The 18,393-nt window shown below is 43.3% G+C and overlaps 2 protein-coding genes across 2 annotated transcripts in view; both read right to left on the bottom strand.

Annotated features, from left to right (window-relative positions):
* The window catches only part of LOC102899369 (SCO-spondin), a 133,552-nt gene that overhangs the window by 101,630 nt on the left and 13,529 nt on the right, over nucleotides 1–18,393 (bottom strand). The window contains exons 6-7 of the mRNA XM_045037028.1: nucleotides 18,033–18,241; nucleotides 17,530–17,604 (exon numbers count right to left, since the gene is read on the bottom strand). Coding sequence (XP_044892963.1) covers nucleotides 17,530–17,604; nucleotides 18,033–18,207 — 250 coding nt within the window. The 5' untranslated portion in view covers nucleotides 18,208–18,241. The remainder of the gene's footprint in view (nucleotides 1–17,529; nucleotides 17,605–18,032; nucleotides 18,242–18,393) is intronic.
* PTPN18 (protein tyrosine phosphatase non-receptor type 18) lies at nucleotides 8,381–17,453 on the bottom strand. The gene is given in 6 exon segments (XM_045054194.1): nucleotides 8,381–9,225; nucleotides 9,228–9,311; nucleotides 9,314–9,400; nucleotides 9,403–9,445; nucleotides 17,260–17,321; nucleotides 17,414–17,453. Coding segments are annotated over 6 exon segments (741 nt in total). The 3' UTR covers nucleotides 8,381–8,800.

The raw sequence follows: 18,393 nt of genomic DNA, 5'->3' as shown, positions 1-18,393 counted from the left end.
ATGTCACCAAAGGCAAGGGAAACAAAAGCAAACATGAACTATTGGGACTTCATCAAGATAAAAAGCTTCTACACAGTGGAAGAAACAATCAGCAAAACTAAAAGGCAGCCTATGGAATGGGAGAAGATTTTTGCAAATGACATATATGATAAAGGGTTAGTATCCAAAATTTATAAAGAACTTATAAAACTCAACACCCCCCAAAAAAAAACCCAGTTAAGAAATGGGCAGAAGACATGAACAGACATTTTTACAAAGAAGCATCCAGATGGCTAAGAGACATAGGAGAAGATGCTCAACATCACTCATCATCAGAGAAATAGAAATCAAAACCACAATGAAATACCACCTCTCACTGGTCACAAAGGCTAAAATTAACCACTTGGCAAACAACAGATATTGACAAGGATGTGGAGAAAGGGGAACCCTATTGCACTGTTGGTAGGAATGCAAACTGGTGCAGCCATTATGGAAAACAGTATGGAAGTTCCTCAAAAAATTAAAAATAGAACTACCTTATGACCCATCAATTGCACTACTAGGAATTTATCCAAAGGATACAAAAATTATGTTTCAAAGGGGCACATGCACCCCAATGTTTATAGCAGTGCTGTCAACAATAGCCAAATTATGGAAAGACCCAAAATGTTAATTGTCTGATGAATGTATAAAAAAGATGTGGTATACACACACGCGCACGTGCACATGCACACACACACACACACACACACACACACACACACACACACACACACATACACAGTGGAATACTACTCAGTGATGAAAAAAATGAAATCTTGCCATTTGCAACAACGTGGGTGGAACTGGAGGTATGCTAAGTGAAATAAGTCAGTCAGAGAAAGACAAATATCATATGATTTAACTCATATGTGGAATTTGAGAAATTCAACAGGTGAACATAGAGTAAGTGAGGGAACCATAATATAAAAACAGAGAGGGAGGCAAACAGTACATTAAAATAATTCTTTTAATGTACTGTTGAATTTTATTTGCTTGAGATCTTGAGATCTTGAGATCTTGTTGAGAAATTCTGCACCCATGTTCATCAGGGATATTGGCCTGTAATTCTTTTTAAAGTGGGGTCTTTGCCTGGTTTTGGAACCAAGGCAAATCTGGCTCTGTAGAATGAGTTTGGAAGTTTTCCTTCTATTTCTGTTTTTTGGAACAGTTTGAGAATAGGTATTAACTCTTCTTTAAATGTCTGGTAGAATTCCCCTGGGAAGTCATCTGGCCCAGGTCTCTGGTTTCTTGGGCGATTTTTGACTACTGATTCAATTTCTTTGCCAGTTATGGAGTTTGTTCAAATTTTCTATTTCTCCCAGTTTCAATTTTGGTAGATTGTGAGTTTCTAGGAATTTGTCCATTTCTTCCAGATTGCCTAGTTTGTTGGCATATAATTTTTTATAGTATTCTCTTATAATTGTTTGTATATCTGTCGTGTTGATTATGATCTCTCCTCTTTCATTCATGATTTTATCTCTTTGGGTCCTTTCTCTTCACTTTTTGGTAAGTCTGGCTAGGGGGTTATCAATTTTGTTAATTCTTTCAAAGAACCAGCTCTTAGTTTAACTGATATCTTCTACTTTTTTTTGTTTATATATCATTTTTTTTCCTGCTCTAATCTTTATTATTTCCCTTCTTCTGCTGGCTTTATGCTTTGTTTGCTCTTCCTTATCTAGCTCCTTTATGCGTAAGGTTAGGTTGTGTATTTGGGATCTTTCTTGCTTCTTGAGATAGGCCTGAATTACAATATATTCCCTTGGGATACCCAGGTGGCTCAGTCTGTTAAGCATCTGACTTCAGCTCAGGTCATGATCTCATTGTTCACAAATTCGAGCCCTGTGCTGGATTCTGTGCTGATAGTCTGCTTCAGATTTTGTGTCTGCCTCTCTCTCTGCCCCTACCCCACTCATGCTCTGGCTCTCTCTCTCTTTCTGAAAAATAAACAAACATTAAAAAAAATTTATACAATATATTTCTGTCTTAGGATTGCCTTTGCTGCATCCCAAAGGGTTTAGACTGTCGTGTTTTCATTTTCAGTTGCTTCCATGTATTTTTAAAAATTTCTTTGGGGCGCCTGGGTGGCGCAGTCGGTTAAGCGTCCGACTTCAGCCAGGTCACGATCTCACGGTCCGCGAGTTCGAGGCCCGCGTCAGGCTCTGGGCTGATGGCTCAGAGCCTGGAGACTGTTTCCGATTCTGTGTCTCCCTCTCTCTCTGCCCCTCCTCCGTTCATGCTCTGTCTCTCTCTGTCCCAAAAATAAATAAAAACGTTGAAAAAAAATTAAAAAAAAATTTCTTTAATTTCCTGGTTAACCAATTCATTATTTAGTAGGATGTTCTTTAACCTCCATGTATTTGTGGACTTCCCAAATGTTTTCTTGTGGACTTCAATGTTCTTTAACCTCCATGTATTTGTGGACTTCCCAAATGTTTTCTTGTGGACTTCAAGTTTCATAGTGTTATGATCTGAAAATATGAATGGTATGATCTTGGTCTTTTTGTATTTGATAAGGGCTGATTTGTAACCCAATATGTGATCTATTCTGGAGAATGTTCCATGTGCTCTTGAGAAGAATGTGTATTCTGCTGCTTTAGGATGAAATGTTTTGAATATATCTACTAAGTCCATCTATTCCAGTGTGTGATTCAAAGTCATTGTTTCCTTGATTTTCTGCTCAGATGATCCATTCCTTGTTGTAAGTGGGTGTTAAAAGTCCCCTAATACTCTGGTATTATGATGAATGAGGTTCTTTATGTTTGTTACTAATTGATTTATATATTTAGTTCTGCCAAGTTGGGGGCATAAATATTTACAATTGTCAGATCTTCTTGATGGATAGACCCCTCAATTATGATGTAATGCCCTTCTTGTTACAATCTTTGTTTCAAAATCTAGTTTTCTAATGTAAGTATGGTTACTCTGGCTTTCTTTTTATGTCTATCAGCATGATAGATGGTTCTCCATCCCTTCACTTTATATCTGCAGGTCTCTTTAGGTCTAAAGTGAGTCTTTCTTAGGTATAATATAGATGGGTATTGCTTTTTTTTATCCATTGTGATACCCTATGTCTTTTGATTAGAGCTTTTATTCCATTTACATTCAGAGTTATTAGTGAAAGATATGAATTTGGTGCCATTGTGTTAACCTATAGAGTTGGTGTTTCTGGTGATGCTCTCTGGCCCTTTATAGTCTTTGTTGCTTTGGTCTTTTTTTTAATTTTTTCTTCACTCAAAGAGTTCCCCTGAAAATTTCTTTCAGGCCTGGTTTAGTGTTCACAAATTCCCTTAGTTTTTGTTTGTCTGGGAAACTCTTTACCTCTCCTTCTATTCTGAATGGCAGCCTTGTTGGATAAAGAATTCTTGTCTGCATATTTTTCCTTTTCAGAACATTGAATATTTCCTGGCAATCCCTTCTGGCCTGCCAAGTTTCAGTGGACAGGTCTACTGCTGACCATATGTCTACTCTACTCTTGTTGGTTAAGGACATTTTGTCCCTAGCTGCTTTCAGAATTCTCTTTATCTTTGTGTTTTGTAAGGTTTCCTGTGATATGTTTTGGTGTAGACCTGCTTTTGTTGCTTTTGAGGGGATTTCCCTGTAATTCTTGGACTTCAATGCTTTTTTCCTTCCACAGATTAAGGAGGTTCAAATAAACCTGCTTCTTTTCCCAGCTCTTCCTCTGGGACTCTTATGCTGTAGATATTATTGTGCTTTATGTAATAGCTGGGTTCTACCTTCATGATCTAATAGTTTTTGTTCCTCCTTCTTTTCAGCTTCATTATTTTCCATAATTTTATGTTCTATCACCCATTCTCTTCTCTGCTTCTTCAATCCTTGTTGTGACTATATATCCAGTAAGCTTTGCATTTCAGTGATAGCTTTTTTTTTTTTTTTATTTCGGCCTGACTAGTTTTTAGGTCTTTTATCTCTACAGCAAAGGTTTCTCTAGTGTCTTCTATGCCTTTCTCAAGCCCAGCTAGTATTCTTATGACTGCTGTTGTAAATTTTTGTTCAGATATATTGCTTATATATGTCTTGAGCAAATCCTTGGCTGTGATTTCTTCTTGACCTTTCTTTTGGGGAGAATTCCTCTGTCTTATCATTTTGGCTGTTTCTGTCTTTTGTGTGTTTTAAAAGCTTGTTATGTTTCCTGAATCTGAGAGTACTGCTATATTAAAAGGGGCCATACACTGCCCAGGGCCTGGTACTTCAGGAAAGTGTTTCTGGTGTATGTTGTGTGCACTTTGCTGTTGTGTTTTGGCTGCTCTTTCCCACTGGTCAGTCCTCTGCAGAGCTCCTCCTAGCTTGCAGTGGGGAGTATTTGGAACTTTAATTAGGTATGTTTTAATTTGTTTGTTAAAATAAGCCTAGAAAAAAAGGCCTGATTTCCCCACTAAAAAAAAAAAGAAAAAAAATAAGGAAAGGAATGAAAAAAAAACCTAAACAGACAATTAAAAAAAAAAAGTATAAACCCGATTCCAAAGAAAAAGTAAGGGAAAGAAAAAGAAAAGAAAACAGAACAGAAAGAAAAAAGAGAAAAGGGAAAAAAAGAGAAAAAAGGAAAAAAAAAGAGAAAAGGAAATGAACAAACAAAAAACTGTAAGCCTGGTTTCAAAGGGGAAAAAAAAGAAGTAGAAGAAAAGAAAAAATTAAGCCTTGTCCTATTTACACAAGAACCTCAGGTGATGCTTTGAAGCACTCAATGGTAGTAGACTTGGTGCATGCAGGGTGCTGCCTGTGCTGATCTTCTGGAGAAGTCTGCTGCACTGGCTAAGAGTCAGACCTGCCACAGTAAATACGCAGTTGCCAGGCACAGGGGTTTGGGATTTGGTGTCAGCAGTTCCCACCTCCACTGAGGGCTGCTCTGTTGCTCTCTAAAGTCCCATGATGTTGGTAGTAAGGGGGGGAAATGGCTCCACCTACTCTCTTGTCCTTGGACAGAGGATCTCACACCCATTCTGTTCAGTAAGCCCTCACAGAATAGCAAGGGCAGTCAGTGTGTCCTGGTCCACATATTCGGCATGGAGCTGGGATTCAAAACTTGAAATCTTTACCTGGCACCATTTGGACCCACCCCCCTCCTCCAGAGTAGAGCCTCCCCACAATGCGTCTGATGTCCTTTGTCCAAGAAAAATGATCCCATGCCTGTGCAGTGCACGGAATCTATGGTGTAGCACAGCAAAAAGCAGCAACCAGGTTATCTGCCCTCTGCATGCCCCTCTGTCCCCTGTTGATGAAAGGCCTTTGGCTGGTGCCTGCAGGGTCTTTTGGCCTTGGAGAGGCAGTATACCCACTTCCAAAGGTACTCCAGGAAGGGAGTGCTATGCACTCTGGGGCCAGTGTCCTCCTTCTCCCCTGGAGTGCATGCCACAGCTTCACTCCAAAGTCTCACACTTCCAAAAGCTCAGAATTTGAACTCCAAACGTTGTTTGCAACGTGACACTCAGTACCTCTTGCTCCCCAGTCCGTGGTCTGGAGAGGTTTTCCTCTTGGGTGAACCCAATGCTGCACTCTCTCAACCCCTCTCTCTTTCTCTTCCTTTTGCCTCTCTATGGAATGGGTTCTCTCCCCTCCACAGTACAGCTGTTTTTCTCTCTCCCAATTCACATCCGTGTACCTCTACCTGCCATGCTGTCTCCCTCCAACTGTGGAGATCCTTCTGCCAGTCTATAGATGGATTTCCTGGGTATTCTAGGTGATCTGACCTCAATACTACTTTGCTTGAGGGACAAGAAAAGCCCAGGGTCTTCATACTTCTCCACCTTAACTCCTCTCCCTCTCCTCTTTCATTTCTGATTTCATTTATTTGGGTCTTTTCTTTTTTCTTTATGAGTACGGCTAAAGGTTCATCATTTTGTTTATCTTTTCACAGAGCCAGCTCTTTGTTTCATTCTTTTTTTTTTTTTTTTTACTTTCCCTTTCTTTCCTTTTTTTTTTCTTTTAGTTTTTTTTTTTTTTTCATTTATTTCTGCTCTGGTCTTTGTTATTTAATTATTTCCTTCCTTTACTAACTTTGAGCTTTGTTTTGTTCTTCTTTTCTAGTTTCTTTAGGTATATGGTTAGATTATTTACTTGAGATTTTCTTGTTTCTTGAGGTAGGATTTTGTCATTATATATTTCACTCTTAGCACTACTTTCACTGTGTCCCAAAGATTTTGGACTGTTATGTTTTCCTTTTCATTTGTCTCCATGTATTTTTTTAAATTTCTTCTTTAATTTCTTTGTTTACTCATTGGTTGTTTCATAGCATGTTGTTTAACCTCCACGTTTGTGTTTTTTCCAGTGTTTATCTTGTAATTGATTTCTAGTTTCAAAGCATTGTGGTTGGTTGGGATGAGCACTGGGTGTGGCTCATGTAAGTGATGTATCACATGAATCTACTCCTGAAGCCAAGAGCACACTGTATACACTTATGTTAGCTAATTTGACAATAAATTATATTTAAAAATTAAAATAATAAACAAGGATATAAAGTCACACAAAAAAGCATTGTGGTTGGAAAAAATGCTTAATATAATTTCAACTTTCTTAAATTTATTGAGACTTGTTTTGTGGCCTAACATGTAATCTATTCTGCAAAATGTTCCATGTGCACTTAAAAAAATTATATTTTGCTGTTTTGGGATGGAATGTTCTGTATTACCTGCTAGGTCCATCTGGTCTAATGTTTTGTTGAGAGGAACTGTTTCCTTATTCATTTTCTGTCTGGATGATCTATCCATTGATTTAAGTGGGGTGTTAAAGTCCCCTGGTATTATTGTATAACTGTCAATTTCTCTTTTTATATCTGTTAATATTTGATTTATATTACTTAGGGGTGCTCCCATTTTGGGTGCATAGATATCTACAATTGTTATATCCTTTTGCTAGATTCACCTCTTTGTCATTATGTAGTGCCCTTTCTCTTGTTACAGTCTTTGTTTTAAAGTCAATTTTGTCTGATCAAATATTGCTACCAATATTTTCTTTTTTTTTCACTTCCATTTGCAAGGAATATCTTTTTCTATCTTTCATTTTCTGTCTATACTTGTCTTTATGTCTGAAATGAGTCCCTTGTAGGCAGCATATGGATGGGTCTTATGTTTTTATTTTAATCTAGTCTATTACCTTATGTCTTTTGATTAGAGCATTTAGACCATGTAAATTTAAATTAATTATTGATAGTATGTACTTATTGCTATTTATTGAATTGTTTTCTGGTTGTTTTTGTAGTTCTTATTTGTTTTTTCCTTCTTCTCTTGCTCTCTTTCCTTGTGATTGATGACTTTTTAAATGTAATGCTTGGCTTTCTTTCTATTTATTTTTTGCTATCTATTATATGATTTTGTTTTGTGGTGACCATATGGTCTATATGTAATGTCCTTAGTATATAGCAGTCTATATTAAGTTGATGGTCACTTAAGTTCAAACTCATTCTAACTTATCCACATCTTATGTATATGTTATCATATTTTACATCATTTTATTCTGTGGGTCCCCTTAACTAATTTTTTAGATATAAATGATTTTACTACTTTCATCTTGTAACCTTAATACTAGCTTCATAAGTGATTGCTTTACTACCTTTTCTGTATGTTAGGTTTTACTCATGAAATTATTTCCTTTCATAATTTTCTTCTAATTAAGGCCTGTTCTTTCCACTTAGAGAATTCCATTTAACATTTCTTGTAAGGTTGGTTTAGTGGTAATTCCTTTAACTTTTGTTTGTCTGGGAAACTCTTCTTCTCTCTTTTGATTCTTAATTCTACCTTGCAAGGTAGAGTCTTCTTGGTTGTAGGTTTTTTTTCTTTCAGCATTTTGAATATATAATGCCTGCAAAATTTCAGCTGAAAAATCAGCTTTAGTCTTATAAGGTTTCCCTCATAAATAAGTAGTTGCTTCTCTCTTGTTTCTTCTAAAATTCTCTCCTTATCTTTAATCTTTCACATTTTCATTGTTATGTGTCATGGTGTGGAAATCCTTGGGTTCATCTTACTTGAAACTCTCTATGCTTCCTGAACCTTGATGTCTGTTTACTTTCCCGGGCTAAGGAAGCTTTCAAGTATTATTTCTTCAAATATTTTTTTTGCTCCTTTCTCTCTTCTTTTTTCTGGGACCCCTATAATGTGAATATTTGTTTGTGTGATATTATCCAAGAGATCCCTTAACCTATCCTTGTTTTTTAAAACCCTTGCCCTCTTCATTCAGAGGGCATCTTGGTAGAACAGCTGAAGCTGATGTGGACATGGCTGGGACAGTCCTAAGCTCTCTGTGCTGAAGGTATACTGAGGTTTGTACCTGTGTTACCTAGGCAAGATGGCTGGAGCTGTTTCAGTATGTGTTCCAGTATGCACCATGCCGGGGATTTTTCTAGTATGTGCCATGCTGGGACTGCCTTGGTAGGATGGCTGTGGTTGGTATGGGCTAGGAGCCTGGGGCCCACTGAGGCAGTAGACCAGCCAGGATGCCCAAACCCTGCTCCTGTCCATGCTGTCATGGTGGAGGGAAAATGGTAATCATGGAACTCCTTAGTCCCTCTGATCCAGAGTGAGTTTCAGCTGCTCCCCTGCCATTTGGCAGAGTTCTAGGGCTGAATCCTTTATATTCTAGTTTCTCTCTCTCTCTCTCTCTCTCTCTCTCTCTCTCTCTCTCTCTCTCTTTCTCTCTCTCTCTCTACAAAGGTAGGCTATGTTTATTTAGAGTCACAAGTAGTTGACTGACTCAGTCTGACTCAAACCACGAGGAAACCATCCTGTTTCACTCCATTCTGGTCCTAGGGTGGCCAAGCCTGGCAGGAGTACTACTTAGGGCCCATTTGAAGGTTTACAAGTTTCTCACTGAGGACAATCTGTGACCGTGGGAGAGTGGTCAGGTAGGTCACCATCAACAGGTCATTGATGTTGCTATTGAGCATGGTCTCAAAGTTATTGGGAATTATCCTGGGTACTTAGTTAACCAGACTCATCAAGAAGTGGCCCACAGTATTGTCAGCTGATACCTTTCCAGACAGCACATCCTCTGCATACTGCAACACTGTGCTCAGGGCATCCTATATGCAAGCCGATGTCCCTCCTACTTGCTGAAAGTCGCTTGAGAGTCTGATCACCTGGTTGGGGCTAAAACAGGACTCCATGATCAGCTCAACTCAATGTGTTTAGTCATAATGTGCATATTTCACTAATAGAGGTATGAACATCACCCCCTTGGTCTTCCCAGGGACACCATTAAAGTGCTGAAATAGGCCTTGATGCTCACACAGCCAATCTCGAGGCTCATGTCCACAATGAGGTGAATGGGGTTGGGGGCTTCCCCGTGTAGTACTCATGGATCAGCATAGAGACCTCTGTAATGTCATGGCCTGAAGCATCCCAGGCTAGGATGAGCTCATTTGGGCTTTCTAATATGATTCATACATGTTCTTAGTGAATTCCGAAAGTCCTCTATACTTTTTTGAAGCCCAGCGATTAATTTTACGACTATTATTCTAAATTCTTGTTCCGTTATATTGCTTAAATCATTTTTTGATCAATTCGTTAGCTGTCGCTACTTCCTGGAGTTTCTTTTGAGGAGAATTCTTCCATTTCGTCATTTTGGATAGTCCCTGGAATGGTGTGGAACTGCAGGGCTCTTCCCCTGTGCTGTCTGGAGTAACTTGTGTTTGCGGGCGGGGCCACAGTCAGACCCAATGTCTGTCTCCAGCCCACCGCTGGGGCCACAGTCAGACTGGTGTGTACCTTATCTTCCCCTGTCCCAGGGGCAGGATTCACTGTGGAGTGGTGTGGCCCCTGTCTGGGCTACTTGCACACTGCCAGGCTTGTGGTGCTGCTTTGATGGGATCTGGCATATTAGCTGGGGTGGATCCGCAAAGTGCGCAGGGGTGGGAGGGGCAGGCTTAGCTTGCTTTGCCCTTGGTGGTCCCCAGCAGGAGGGGCCCTGCAGCACTGGGAGGGAGGCAGGTAGACCTGTTGGAAGGATGGATCCACAGAAGCACAGTGTTGGGTGTTTGCGTGGTGCAATCAAGTTCGTGAGGAGAACTGGTTCCCTTTGGGACTTCGGCTGGGGGATGGGAGAGGGAGATGGCGCTGGCCAGAGCCTTTGTTCCCCCACCGAGCTGAGTTCTGTCCTCCAGGGCTCAACACCTCTCCCTCCCAGTGTCCTCTCGCCCTCCCGCTCTCCGAGCAGAGCTGTTGACTTTTAACATTCCAGATGTTAAGTCCTGCTGGCTGTCAGAACTCACGCAGTCCAGCCCCTCGCTTTTGCAAGTCAGACTCAGGGGCTCTGCCTTGCCAGAGGGGCTGCCCCTCCACCACCCCAGCTCCCTCCCGCCAGTCCGTGTAGCTCACACTGCCTCTCCACCCTTCCTACCCTCTTCCGTGGGCCTCTACACTTGGCTCCAGAGAGTCCGTTCTGCTAGTCTTCTGGCGGTTTTCTGGGTTAAGAGGTGGGTGGCATCTAAGTGATCAGCAGGACAGGGTGAACCCAGCGTCCTCCTATGCCACCATCTTCTCGAGAGCCCCCTTGAGATGCCAATTTCAAGTCTACATTGTTACCTGTGCTGACTGGCTATAAATTGGAGGTTCCCACACCCCCGTCCTTAGGTTTCATTAATTTGGTAGAGTAGCTCACATAACTCAGGAATAACAATTTACTTACTAGTTTAAGGATTTATTACAAAGTATATGAATGAGCAACCAAATGAAGAGATACATACAGTGAGGTCCAGAATAGTCCCAAATGTAGGACTTTCTGTCCCTGTGGCGTTTAGGGTGTGTCACCATCCCAGAATGTGGATGCATGCTGGTCTACGAGCCTGGAAGCTGTCCAAACTGGCAGTTCAGGGATGTTTTTGGAGGTTCATTGCGTAGGCATGGCTGATTAAATTACTGGCCATTGGTGACTGGATTTAATAATCTCCAGGTACCACCTCACCTCACCTCACTGCAGGTCAGGGGTGGGGCTGAGTGTTCCAACCCTTTAATCATATGGTTGGTTTCCCTGGCAACCAGCTTCCAAACCTAGTTACTTAGAGGCTTTCCAAAAGTCATTTAATTAACATAAACTCAAGTATGGTAGAAGGCCTTATTATGAATAACATGACACCCATTTCACTTTTTGGCTCTGAAGAAATTTCTGGAATTGAGGACCAAAGGTCAAATATTATTACAAAAGATGCTCCTGTTGCTTTTATTGCTTAGGAAATTCCAAAGGTTTTAGGAGCTGGAAGCCAGGGGCTGGTAGATGAAGCCCAAAATATATATTTACTGTAAGTCACAATATCACACTGTTGATATTTTTTATGTTGCTATAAAAGCATCCACTATACAAATGACAATGCAAATCTGAAACATTTCCTGATAGCTGTAGAACAGCTGATCCCACATTCTCATGGGGCCCCTGACCTATTTAAGGAAGGTCAGGGTGGAGAAAGCTCAACTTTGGGCTTTTAGGTATGGCTAACTTTTTTTTTTTTTTTTTTTTTTTTTTTTGAACCAGAATGCCTAGATTTGAAACACATCTCTGCTATTTTCTAGCTGTGTGTCCTTGGATTGCTTAACTTCTCCACCTAAGTTTTTTAAATCTATGAAATAGGGATAAAAATAGTACTTAACCTCTTTGGGAGTATTAAATGAATTAATACATTTAACATACTACTAGGATAATGAACCCTACTCTTTACATTTTTTTAAATGTTTACTCATTTTTGAGAGACAGAACAGAGTGTGAGCAGGGGAGGGGCAGAGAGAGAGAGACACACACACAGTCTGAAGCAGGTTCCAGGCTCTGAGCTGTCAGCACAGAGCCTGAGGTGGGGCTTCAACTCACTGACCAGGAGATCATGACCTGAGCCAAAGTCAGATCCTCAACCGACTGAGCCACCCAGGCGCCACCCAGGCTCCCGCCCCACCCCCCCGCCCCCCCCCCCCCGCCCCCGCTCCCGGTTACTTTTTGCAGGTAAAAGTCTTGATATCTTTTTATGTACTTTTGGAAGGCATCCAGTTAATTTGCTTCTGACTAAATTTCATTACATTCAGTGACATCTTTAAAAGTGGCTGCTCCCTTTTGCAGGAGTTACTAACTGTATTTATGAACTCAGAGGAGAAAATACTTACATTGTAATGCATTCCAATTCAGAATAATGGAAAATATACAGCAAGAGCCTTGGTCTTTGCCAAAGCCCCACGGAAAGCATTTTGAGTTCTTTCTGTTTAAGTATTCAATATAAGAGCATTTGCCCTGTCTAACCCCAATTGAGGCTCTGTTCAAATGCAGGCACAGTTATACTTTAGAGCTCTTTCTCACCAACAGTCTTCCTTTCTTATTAATTTCAATAAATATTCATTGACCCAAAACTCTGCTAAACCCATGGGGGAACACAGTTTTTAAAACTGGGGTCTTGTTCTCTAGTGTAAGTTAAGTGAAATAATATGCAAATTCTTATTTCTGGTATTTGAAGTAGCGCTTGGGGCTAGAGAGGTCATGGCAGTCAGCCTGTTAACCTTGTCAGTTGTCAATCCCGAAACAGAAAGACAGACAGACCTCTCTTTTTTCTTTTTAATGTTTGTTTATTTTTGAGAGAGAGAGAGAGAGAGAGAGAGAGAGAGAGAGAGAGCACATGCAGAAGCAGGGGAGGGGCTGAGAGAGAGGAAGACACAGAATTTGAAGCAGGATCCAGGCTGTCCGCACAGAGCCCGACACAGGGCTTGAACTCATGAGCCATGAAATCATGACCTGATCCAAAGTCAGACACTTAACCAACTGAGCCACCCGGGCGCCCCAGGACAGATCTCTTGGAGAAGTCTTCCTTAAAGCAAGGTTACACAGCTGTAGGTATGTTTGAAATCTATGGCATCCCACTGAAATTACTTTTCAAATGCACTTTGTGTTTATGTTTGGACAGTCTGCAATTATTAAAACATCTGAAATTGATTTGAATGCTGGTATGGCTTAACAAACACTTATCTTTCTCATATTTTCCTAAGGATTTATGTCCCCTGGACCAAGTTGTATAAGAGAAATGTGCCATAAAATAAACAATTATCACTTACTAGATAATTCATATATTGACCTTATGTTTGTTTTGAGCTTTGGGCCTTAGTTCTTAGGAGCTTTTTATATGTCAGAAAATTAGCCTTTTGTTTGATCTCAGTTGTAAATTTTTTTCATATTTGTCATTAATTTTCTGACTGTGCTTACGGTAATTTTTATGAGGTTGAAATATTTTTAAGTATTAAAATTTATTTACATTTCTTTTGGACTTCTGATTTGTCTTTCCATACTTAGCGAGGACTGCTGCAGTCCAAGATTATAAGGAAAATTTCCCATAATTTCTTCTAATAGTTATGGTTTAATATTTTATATATATAAATATATTATATATATATACTTTAATGTTTATTTATTTTGAGAGAGAGAAAGCATGATTCGGGGAGGGGCAGAGAGAGAGGAAGAGAGAGACTCCCAAGTAGGTTCTGCGCTAATCAATCTGGGGCTTGATCTCATGAACTGTGAGCTGAAATCAAGAGTTGGACATTTAACTGGCTGAGTCACCCAGGCGTCCCTAATATTTTATATTTAAATCTGATACATTTAGGATCTGTACTGCTCTAAGGTATGATGTATGGCTCAAACTTTTTTCCTAAACGACTACTTAGCTCAATAACCTATGATGAGTAAACCATTTTTCTGCCCACTGACTTAAAATACAACTCCTAACCAAGACTAGGACTATCTAGAATTGTTTTATTTTGGGAATAATCCACAAAAAAATAAGAAATCTCCTTTTCTATGTGTGTTACAAAAAATCTAGATTCACTCTTGCTCTGATTAAGCATTCGTGTGGTAGCCCTATGATAAAAGTAACATTTTCCTCCATTTACAGAGTAGGAAACTCACTGAACCAGAGAGAGACTGAAAACTTGCTCAAAATCATAGCACTAGTAAGTGACTGAATCCAAGCTATTAATCACTATGATACAGGCCAACTTAAAGACATATCAAACGATGCTGTGTTCATTGCAGTTATTCATGGCTTCTGTAAAGTGGGGATAACAAACTTACCTGTGTGCATGGATTGCTCTGGAGATTAATCATTCAGGCCATGTTCATACCAAGCACTCAATGCTAGCTATTTATATTCATTTAATGATTTAGGGCTTCTGTAGCTCAGAGCCCTATATTTCTATACCACCAAACAGTGAGACCTAAATCTAGGTGTGAATCTCAAACTAACAGCCATCTTCTCTGAGTCTCCTCTGCATCTGCAAAATGGGCTCGGTGGCCATACTTACTCATAAATATTATTTTAAAGATTAAATGAGATAAAATATGGAAATAGCCCCACCCAACACTCTCCTGCATGTTCTGCCTTGCAAGCCTACAGACTTTCTATGTTGCTGATCACCTTCCTCAGATAATCAAAGCAGGAAAACCCTTCATTCAGTCTTGAATGGGCAGCTAAGAATTGCAAATAGTTCAACCTTAGACTTAGTCAATAAGAAAATCTTACCTACATCTGTCTACTGTACCCCATAGTCATAGTGTCTGGCAGGAAACTGGGCTGAGTGGGTACTGGCCTCAAAACAGACCCCAGAGACCAATACTCTAATTGGCATGGATTTCCCTCCCCTGAGGAGGGAAATATGCCTCTTCCTTCTGCCATGGGCTGCTTCTCTCCCAAGATACTACTGCTTTCCCCTTCTGGTCTCTGGAGCCAAATGAACAGGCTGGTGAGGCCAGTTTATACTCTAAATGACACCTCAACTTTCCTCTTTTACCAGCAGCCTTGGGTCTCCCTTCCTGCCTCTTTCCATAAAGGTCAGCTCCAATTTCTGCCTGACAGTTTGGACTCCAGGTGATGCTGGCCTCCCGTTCCCCATTAAACTGGAGAATCCCTAGGTTTCTCTGCAAATTCCTGGTTTCTGCTGGTTCACTGCATCTTGTACAGAGACCTTACAGCACTTGACAAATTAAGTCCAATGCCAACAAGCACCAAGGCAAGTTTCACTTCCTTTTACCAACACTCAAAGGGCAAATGACTTGTCTCAGAACCAATATTGAATACAGGGGCCCAGACATGATTATGGTCTAACATTTATCAAGCATAAGCTCCTGAACTAAATCTTTATATTCCCTCTTTTACTGAATTCTCACAGTAACTGTGTGAGGGGTGTGGGTGTGGCTGGGCAGGTGGCAGGTGGCAGGTGAAGGCTTCAGTGGCCCATGCTCATCACAGACACAGGATACTTTCCAATAGCCTTGGGAGGGCACTGTGCTGGGGAAGAGTGGATGGGAATCCACCTGGATGAACTAGACATTGTTAGGAAGATAACATGGGGAGAGAGGTTCACAGAGCAAGATCAGGGTTTAGGAGCATCAAGTATAAATTTACTCTTGTCTTTCTGTCCACCTGGGGTTGTCTGGTTTAAAATCTATCTTGATGAAGAACTGTTTGTTTTGTCTGGGTGGCTCATTTTTGTCTGTCCAGCTGGAGATCTCTCTGGCTCACAGAGTGTCTACCTGCCTAGTTGGAGATCTGTCTGGCTGCAATCCTTCTGGCTGAGGGTCTGTGGTTGCGTCTAGCCAGGGGTCTTCCTGAGGATCTTGTGAAGTGGAGATTCAGTCTGTCTGGAGTTCATTTATCCAGCTATCTACTTGGAGGTTTATCAGCCGATCTGGCTACACACTGATCTGTCAGTCTGGGGTCAGTCCATCTGTCTGTGAGGCCAGATGTCTGTCTCACTAGCCATAGATTTGTGCCAAACTGGTGCATCTGGCATCCAGTTCAATGGCTGGGGGTCTGTCTGGCTAGGGGTCTATGTGAACAGCTCAGAATCAGCCTGGTTTGGGGTCTTTCTGTCTGACTAGGATCTGTCTAAATAGGGTCTGACTTGTTGGGGGTCCATTCATCTCTCCAGATGGGGGTCCATCTGTTCCTCTGGTTTGGGTTCTATCTGTCCAGCTTGGCTTGGGGTCCCGTTTATCTCTGACTGGGCATAGTGTCTTACTGTCTGGCTGGGGTCATCTGTCATGTGTCTAATTAGAAGTTCATCCATCCAATGGGGCCCTATCGGCTAGCAGGGATCTAGCCTATTCAAAGGACCCGCTGATTTGCAACGTACACCCAGCTGGTAGATGGTCTGGACAGTGGGCCATCTGTCTAGCTTAGGATGCTTATCTACCTGAGGGTTCGTCTACTTTTCTGGCCTGTTGACTGTTTGGGGATCTACCTGGCAGTCTTCCCAGATGGTGGTGCATCAATCTGTCTGCTAAATTGTGGGCTTTATGGAATTGATGAGTTGGTGGGGACTAACCACCTGTCTAGAAGTCCACCTATCTGCCTGGTTGGAAGGCTGTCTGGCTGGTTGGGGTGTCTGTGCAATCAAGGGTCTATCTGGCTGGCTAGGAGTCCATCTGGCTACTTGGGAGTCTGTTTGACTAGGTCTGTCAGTCTGCCCACTTGGTGGTGGGTCTGTCTAGCTGAGAGGATGTCTGTGTGTCTGTTCAGCTAAGGATTTGCTTATGTCTGTCTGGGAGTCTGTCCACCTAGAGGTCCATCTGACTGGTATCTGGCTAGCTGCCTATCTGGGAGAGGGGTCTTTTTGATGGTTTCTCTTGCTGGGTGTGATCTGTCAAGGTGTTAGTTTATTAATCTGACTGGAGGTCCATCCATCCGGCTGTGGACTGTCCTCTGAAATCTGGCTGTCTAGGTGTATGGTTATGTATTTGTCCTGATTGGGGGCCCATCTGACTGTGTAACCCATCTGGGGATTTTTTACCTATCTGAAATCAGTCTGCTTGGTTATTATGCCTGGCGTGGATCCGTCCAAATGGTGGGGGGCAGGGAGGAGCAGCCATTTCTCTGTGTCCAGCTGAATGTCTGAGCGAGGGAAACTCAGATACTGAGATGAACTAGTCCATTATGTGGTGATGGGGGCAGTTTCCAGAAGCCCATCTGTCCATCTTCTCTTTCACACCTGGGGGAACTTGCCTAGTACCCTGGGGTTGGGCCCATCCTGATGTTTATTATTGAATCTGTTCAATGTGGTCTCACTAGCCATTATCTCCCAGCTACCTCCCCCAGCCTCAGGCCCTGAATGCTATAATCACTGGGGCAAAGCCCCATATTTCCACCCTGAGAAACTTTTATTTTGATCCAGGACCATCATTCCCATTCCCAACACTTCACACAGCAGAGAATGGCCGTCAGCAGTCCAGGTGCCCATGTGGGGCAACAGGCAGGCAGGGGTGCAGCACTCACACCTGGGTCCACTCAGCAGGGGGGTCCCGGGGCCCTTTAGGCCTTCCAATGCGCAGGTTGAAGCCTGGAAGAAGGGCACCGTGGGTTTCGTGGAGAAGCTGAGGTGTGGACATGTGTGGAAGGTCATCCTCAAGCCTTCAGGCCCTTGTGATTTACTGCAGCCACATCCACAGGACTCGGAGAGTGGGAGCCCCATGCCACTATCGCTAAACCCCCAACACCTGGTTTTCAGTCCAAGCTGCGGTATCCCAGCAACCCAGGCTTTGACTTACCTAGCCCACTGGTCTGAGCTCCATCCACCACGTCCTCGTAGGCGTCAGGCCCAGCGGGGCTTTGGTCAGCCAGAACTGTGGGCAGAAAACCACCCCCCACCCCCACGGATCGATTCAGGCAGCCCCGTGGAGCTCTGGAACCCACCAGGGGCAGAGCCTCATCCTCCAAGCTCCCAGGGGTTGGGGGTGGGGGCCTGGGGGCCGGCGCGGTAGGGGCGGGGCCAAAGGCCACCTCCGTCCGGACGAGCTGGTGTCGCCAGAGAAACGGACACAGACTTAGGGCCACGGCTAGGCCTGGGGCACTTCCGGCCGAGCCGGGACGGGCAACAGTCCCAGAGGCGCGGCCGGAGAGGCACCGACGTCAGCCTTGGCCGTGACCAGGCCGGCCTTAGGGGCGGGGGTCCTCGAGGCCGCGGGGCCCTCCACACCGGCCACACGCCGTCTGGCGCAGGAGCTGGCGGGCGCCGGCCCTCCCAGCCCACACCCCGGCGGCCCGGACTCACCGCGCCCGGGCGGCGCCCCCTGCGCCTCCTCTGCGCGCGCCTGCGGCCGCCGGGCGCGCGGCAGCACCTGGCTGTAGAGCGGCGCCTCCTCCGCGCCGCGCCCCGGCGCCCCCGCCTCGGGCCCCGGGGGCGCCCTGCGCTTCTGCACCACCGCGTACGTGTCCGTGTCGGCCATAGCGGGAGCCGGGGACCCGGGCGCCGAGATGCTCCTGCGGGCGGGGCGGACGGGGAGGAAGTGAAGACGCCGAGCCCGAGGAAGGAGGGGGTGGGGAGCGCTCGCGGCGCGCAAACCGCCCGCTTCCTTCCCGCCCGAGGCTGCTGGCGGGTTGGGAGAGGGGGAGCGGGCGGGTTTCCGAGGCGA

The sequence above is a fragment of the Felis catus genome, chromosome A1 (assembly GCF_018350175.1).
Source record: "Felis catus isolate Fca126 chromosome A1, F.catus_Fca126_mat1.0, whole genome shotgun sequence".
NCBI classification, from domain to species: domain Eukaryota; kingdom Metazoa; phylum Chordata; class Mammalia; order Carnivora; family Felidae; genus Felis; species Felis catus.
The sequence above is the reverse complement of the archived record's forward strand: the minus strand, read 5'-3'. Positions and strand labels throughout refer to the sequence as shown.